The sequence below is a fragment of the Polyodon spathula genome, chromosome 2 (genome assembly GCF_017654505.1).
Source record: "Polyodon spathula isolate WHYD16114869_AA chromosome 2, ASM1765450v1, whole genome shotgun sequence".
NCBI classification, from domain to species: Eukaryota; Metazoa; Chordata; class Actinopteri; order Acipenseriformes; family Polyodontidae; genus Polyodon; species Polyodon spathula.
The window spans coordinates 70746491-70753754 of NC_054535.1; the positions used below are offsets into that span (position 1 = coordinate 70746491).

General features: G+C 35.5%; 1 protein-coding gene across 1 annotated transcript in view; it reads left to right on the plus strand.

The window, feature by feature from the left end:
- Nucleotides 1-6499, plus strand: part of LOC121299814 (integrin alpha-1-like) — a 68073-nt gene extending 61574 nt beyond the window's left edge. The window contains exons 24-30 of the mRNA XM_041227913.1: nucleotides 203-305; nucleotides 1538-1651; nucleotides 2327-2431; nucleotides 3003-3107; nucleotides 3224-3322; nucleotides 5653-5766; nucleotides 6245-6499. Coding sequence (XP_041083847.1) covers nucleotides 203-305; nucleotides 1538-1651; nucleotides 2327-2431; nucleotides 3003-3107; nucleotides 3224-3322; nucleotides 5653-5766; nucleotides 6245-6295 — 691 coding nt within the window. The 3' untranslated portion in view covers nucleotides 6296-6499. The remainder of the gene's footprint in view (nucleotides 1-202; nucleotides 306-1537; nucleotides 1652-2326; nucleotides 2432-3002; nucleotides 3108-3223; nucleotides 3323-5652; nucleotides 5767-6244) is intronic.
- The last annotated feature ends 765 nt before the right edge of the window (nucleotides 6500-7264 follow it).

The window sequence follows — 7264 nt, forward strand, 5'->3', positions numbered from 1 at the left end:
AAAAAACTTTTAAATTCCATGCTTTTTATTTCAGCGTGCAAGAGTGCGATAGTTTGTAAATCAAACCCTCAGTATAAAATGATACAGTTCTACAACACAAACATTTTCTTGGATTTTTCTCCATAAATAAACCAAAGGTTACATTTATTATTCAATTCAGTCTGTGTTCAGTTGTCACTTGTAACATGTGCTTCTGTTCTAGTTCCATCAGAGAGTATCATTCAGTAATAAAGGAGGAAGAAAGTATACCAAGTGTATTAAACACTACTGAGTCGATTGGGGATGAAGTGAATATCAGCTATGTGGTAAGAAGGAGGAACTCATCTTACAGATATGCATGACTGTATCCTCTTCGGTCACCATTTCTTATTTACAGTTTTGGAAATGTTTGTATGAACTTCATGGGGTTCAAGAAGGTTCCCAGCCAAAACTTTGAAAAAACACGAATGCATTAAAATAGATTCCTAGTTACAATTAAACACCCAGTGACTGAAGGGGGTATAGCCTTGTCCCCATTATATTGTTCATTACACACCCCTGCCTTACCTGTAACTTCCACAGTCATAACATACCTACAGCTATGGACACAAGTTTTGCACTACCTATAATTTTAAGATTGAGACATAATTAAAAAAATAACAGAACTACTTCAGATATTTTATTTAACATCATGTAATCAAAGAAACTACAAAATTATATCACAAAAATCTACCGGAAGCCATAGTTGTACAGGATTTCGTCGTGTCAGATTTTGAAATGTCACATTTTATCATGTCATCATTTATGTCAGTTTTTCATTATGTATATGGAAAACTACAAAGCGGTATGTAATTAAATATCTTAATGAAACATTATTCGGCAAGTTTCATTTGACTTTATGAAGCAGAATTGGTTAACTCCATTGGGTGATGCGAAATGTTTGACCATAGCTGTATGCATTTGATTACAGTATCTTTGCCCTGCTAAATAAAGCATTTGTTTGAGTCATGCTGGGTGTTTTGCAGCAGGTTATGGTCTCCCTATTTGTAAGTTGACGTTGTCAAGGTGTATAATTAAACCTGGCAGAAACCAGGTTGTCAGTGCTCTGGAACACTTTTTGTTTAGTCTGTCAAATGTATTATTGATAGAATATGCTTTGAGCTCTGAGCTCTGAGTATTTCTGATGTGCTTTTGGTTTTGTGTTTTTCCACTGTACCCATTATATATATATATTATATATTATATATATATATATATATATATATATATATATATATATATATAGCAGATCTATATATTAGTTGTTGCTTTTAGTGATGAAGTCTTGAGCAGGCTACCAGGAGTTGTTGAAGCTGACACCCTGGGATCCTTCAAGAAGCTGCTTGATGAGATTTTGGGATCAATAAGCTACTAACAACCAAACGAGCAAGATGGGCCGAATGGCCTCCTCTCGTTTGTAAACTTTCTTATGTTCTTATGTTCTAACTGCAGATCAGTTTTTACCTGTTGTTCACCTCATCAGTTTTACACACACTTGCTTTCCCTATCACCTTAACAGATTGAGAGAGAAGCACATCGGCCAATGCCTCCTCTCACACTGGAGATCCTGTTTCCCTACCAGTCTCCACGAAAGAATACCCTATTATACTTGACCGCTGTGGACACTTCAATGGTAAGACTGTTCTCTCTGCACACTGCAACATGGGTATATAAATGAGTGAGAGTTAATGTGTTTCAGAGAAGTTGCCTAATGCACTTGTGTGTCTGTATAGATTCTATGCTTTTCAATTGCACACATGTTATTAATGGCTGAATTGGGTGGTTGATTACCAATTCAGGCTGGCTGCATGAATACAGTAGGATCTGTGAGATATCACTTCATCTGTTATCATATAATGGTACAGTCTCTGAAGAATGGCCAGTAGATTTTATTTTAATTTTTTTTTTTGGGGGGGGGGGGGGGGGGGGTGGTGAGCTGAACACAGAATCGATAAATAAAACAATTAAAAAAAAAAAAACATTTATTAGAATTAAGAACAGAACCTAGATTGAGTTTCACTGACAGTATCAGTATGTACTGTTTCATTTGCTTAGAACTTTAGAATTCTGGTGTACTATTCTGTGAGCAGCCGTGGCTGTGTTCCACAAACTTGCAATCAATTCCTTTTTTGATTTATTTATTTATTTATTTTTTTTGCTCATTGGCTAACCTATTGGATCAGCGAACAATTGCTTAGTGGCAGCAGTCCTGTACGCAGTGTGCAGTCCATGAGAAGTGTAATAAATCTATAGCACAATCACATTTAACCTATGACTAAAAGTACTTTTTTTTTTAAAATATATACAGAATGTGAAATGTAAGGCACACCATCTGGTCAACCCATTCAATATAAACCCTGCAAAGCCCTATGTGTCATCCCCACTGAAGGAGACGCTCAATAGCTATGTTGTGGTAAGTTCCTATTGTCAATTTAGCACAGCAGATACACTTTAATTGAGTCCTCTATTGTTGAAGACTAAGTATGAAATGAAAAAAATAAAAAATAATTCTGACCCCTTACCTTTCTATGATGTCTGGCATAGAGCTGGTCATACAGTGTGTTCACATGATGTTTCATGTAGCCTGGGTGAGTAAGGTACTTCCAGCTGTTCTGAATGTTTAGCTCCAAGTTGAAGGAATGGGCCGCCTCTTTCAGCTTCCTCTCTATGGTACGAGACCTACGAGACTGTCTGAATGTACACCTGAAGAGAAGCACTGAGACTGTCTGTATGCACACCTGAAGCATTGAGACTGTCTGTATGCACACCTGAAGCATTGAGACTGTCTCTATGCACACCTGAAGCATTGAGACTGTCTCTATGTACACCTGAAGCATTGAGACTGTCTCTATGTACATCTGAAGCATTGAGACTGTCTGTATATAGACAGTAAATTGCAGAAAGGGAAGGGAAAAATATCAGTTCTTTGCAATGTATGCTGTTCTTTTGCTAAGTTGCCTCTCACTTTTAATATTTTTCCACAGGGGTGTAATAACTCTAGATGTGAATCCCTCCTGTGTGCTATAGATCCTTCACAAACAACTCAAGTAAATATTACACTGCGAGTCTGGAGACCAGCCTTCAAAAAAGTAAGTGTGACCTGGACTTAGTTAACTTATTTTACATGTTAATATAGTGGTTTACAATGACCTATCTGTACCACTTGATAGCACTGTTGACAATGCTGTTGTGCTTTTTCTTTCAGGCTGATTTTTCAAGTTTAAATTTGCTTGTTCATGCAATGCTGAAAATTACTGACCCTTCTTCAGTTATCCTTCTAAACACAGACAGTGAAACCAGAATGGTGAGTACTATTAGATACTGTTACATTTTAAATAGTCCTAATAATTGTCAACAATGAAACCCACATTTTAATAGTAGTAATCATAGTAGAAGAAAATTTAATTAAAAAATGTTGCAGCTTTACATTCCCGTTTTTTTTTGTTTTTTTTTTTTTTTTTTTTTTGTTTGTTTTTTTTTTTTTTTTTATTTTTTTGTTTTGTTTTGTTTTGTTTTGTTTGTTTTGTTTCTTTCTGACCGGCATTGAATAGCTGCACTTCATTATCCTGCCACCAGGTGGCAAAATAAATCAGAAAATGCATTGCGCTGTGGATTTATTCGTGCGCATGGTTTGGCGTAGAAGTCGGCACAGGTAGAAAATATGGAATTTGGTACTCGCCGTGAAAAATTAATGGGGAGGCTGATCTTTTTCTGGTAATGATTTAAAAAAAAAAAAAGAAAAGAAAAAATCACATCTATTAATGAATTATGAGTTAACCATATTGCTCTACATGTGTTCCACACCAAAAACCGCCTTCAGAAAGTGTGGATCATTATCTTCAATTAGGTGCTCCCAAGCGGGATAAATATAAAGCCAGTTTCTTGCATGTGCAAAGAACACATTTATGGCGCACACAAAATATTTATATTAAGTAGTTTATTTATTTATTTATTTATTTTAGTTTTTCTAAAAAATACATAGCGATCTACTGGTTTTGGCACAAATGTGCCTTCATCAAGATAGCACATGAAATGAATTCTTAGAAGACTGGCTAAATTGGCCAGATTCTACACAGAATCTTCCAGAATTATCTCCGCGAACTCACCCAGTTTTTCAAACCGCAATAACCACATTAACTTAACTAATGCATCTAGAAACATTTATCAATCATTTATAATTAATCACAAATGATCAACTACTGGTTATTAATACAATTTAATAATTAAACCACTGAAGTTCTAAAGTGCTAAAATGCATAAAGGGAAGAACTCTGCTAGGGTAAAGGGCTGTAGTCCAATTCATTGTTCAAACCAGAAAAGTAGAAAGTATTTAATATATAAATGTTTAAGTGATCGCCACGTTGCTTTGGACAATTAACCTTCTCTATCCCCAAGAAGCGAAATGTAGACGGTGAGCCGTGTCCGGCTTGTATGTAATGCCTCGCCATAGCGTAATCATTATTTTTAGTTCTAATGGCAGCTTTATGTTTTTTGATTCTCTGTTTTAATGTTTTTGTCCTCCTCAGGTAAGATTTTCCACATGGGCACACTAGCATATATACAACAAACGTTGTATTGCAATTAATACATTGTTTTATTTGATACTGTTTTCCCAGCAGTTCTGATTCAGTTTAGTCGATTGAATGGGACGTTATCAAGCACAAATCATCACATAGAAATGGGCCAGCAGGTACCTACTGGCCTCCTTACCCCTAAATCTACCCCCTACACCTAAACCTAATGTATACCACTAACGTAATCTCTACCCCTAACCCTAACTGTGTTTCTATTAAAGACCTTTTTACTATTATTGCAACACCGCTTTTTAGCGCCGTCTAGCGGCTAGTACATCCCACGTCCATTAAAGCGCTTTATTCGAACCTGCTCTACCTGTTGGGAGGCTACTAGGTACCTACTGGCCCATCCCTATAGTGTGATTTTTGCTTGATAATGTCCCATTCAATCGACTGATCTCAGTTAGATTGGGTGGTTTTCCACTGTCGGGGATGACAAAATGAATCAGTTAACAGTGCTGCCACACATGGCACAATTGCCACATTTATAATTCCCTTTGGGCTGACCGCCAAGCCATGTACTTTGTTTTTAAATCACTATGAACCAATTTATCTCTTCGATTACAAGCTTGTCTAAATATTATTCTTGGGGGAGTCTCCACAAACTGTTTTAAAGTGTAATCACTCTGTAATACATTCCAATGGGTTAAAATAATTCTCCTCACATTTTGAGCTTGTGTTGAAAAATCAGTCATAAAAATTGGTGTCTTGTCAATTTGTTTAGCATTTAAATCAGAATTAAATAATTCAGATCTTGGTTTAATAGCTGCATGATTAATAATAATAATAATAATAATAATAATAATAATAATAATAATAATAATAATAATAATAATAATAGGCTTCCCAGCCATTCTGGCATGGAAGCCTAATAATCAATTATAATAATAATAATAATAATAATAATAATAATAATAATAATAATAATAATAATAATAATAATAATAATAAAACAATTTCAGAAAACAGGAAATAAATATTGTGACGGTGAGGTCAGACTGTGGCAGCCCATTCATTATCATAATAAGAAGGACAAAGAGATGTATTTTCTCATATGCAGGTAACAATAAAGGTGTCGAAGGAGTCCCCTAGTGGAATATCTCTCTGGATCATTATAATGAGTGTGCTCATTGGCCTCTTGATACTGGCACTGGTGATTATTGGATTATGGAAGGTGAGTGAGCGCTACTGCTAATACACTGCTCTGAAACCCAGAGGTCTCATCAACACCCAGCCAGCCAGGGAGGGAGAGGCTGAGAAGGACCCCAATTCTCTATATTAAATAGAAAGAACTCGCAATGCTCTATATGAAATAGAAAGAACCTCAGAATGCTCTAGATGCAATAGAAAGAACCTCCCAGTGCCCTATATGGAATAGAACGAATATCCCAATGTTTTATATGGAATAGAAAGCACACCCCAATGCCTTATCTTAGAGTTGTATGTTAGCACATGTCGTCGGAAATCAAGTTGGAACCTCACGGGAAGAATGGTTTCCTTTTCTCATGTATACTCAGTAATGGAGATTTTTCTTCAGGACTGGAAGGGTTAAAGGAAATCAGAAACTCTTCCTGAGTGGCCTTTGTTTCCGATGTGTCTTTGATGTTAGAACACAAACTGAAGGGTATTGTTATTGTTGTCTTTAATAACAGGCTGGCTTTTTCAAGAGGCCATTGAAAGACGCAACAAAAGAAGAGGAGTGATAGAAATGTCTGCACACAAATCTTCCATCTGCTATCCTCAGGACTGTGTTTTAGTTTAAGCATTACACTTTTTACAAAATGTCTATGCAGTGTCTTGCATTTCACTTGTTTGTTTTTTGCCTGCTGAGTTTGTATTCTTTTTGTCACCACAGGGGGGCGCTATCACCACAGTTAAGCAAAGTTTTTTTTTTTTTTTTTTTTTTTTTAATTAGAAAGTATTTACAAAAGTACATAAGTACATCCCACAAATACGACATACCTTGGATAACATTTTAATGACAGTGTGGCTCTCTGGCCTTATATTATAGTGACTTATTAAAAGTGCCAAATAACAAGCAATGCCTGCGATAATGATAACTGATTGTTTCTGCCGTTTAATGGAATGGAAGCATTGAATAATTACTCACAGGAGAGAGAGAGAGAGAGAGAGAGAGAGAGAGAGAGAGAGAGAGAGAGAGAGTGCCATAATTCAAATGTAATCCTAAAGATAATATACAGCTTCTTCAAATGAGCAGAAATATCTGTAGTATAACTATAAGGGGATCAGTTATAATGTTATGCTAAACAGAAGCACAGTACATCTATTTTAAAGTTGGTCAGCACTCCTTTTACTTGTAACATTATATAAAAATGTAGAAATAACTATATAAATATATGCGTGGAAAATAATGTAAGACAATCCTAATTTGACACCTGTAGCATTGGAAATTAATAATTTAGCATTATATTGTTGGTCATCTGCACTGTATAACTGAAAAAAAAAATGTTTTAAATGCAAAGCACTGGTTTAAATTCTGTACCTTCAATAGCACATATAAAAAGAAATACTATCTCTGAAATATCTTTTTTAATAAAAACTAATGTACAGACATGTGCAGTGTGTTTCCTCCTGTCTTCAAACACATAACCTAATACTGCATCTCTATGTGGTGTGTGGTATTTAGTGTCTGGAACTCAGATAAAAACATT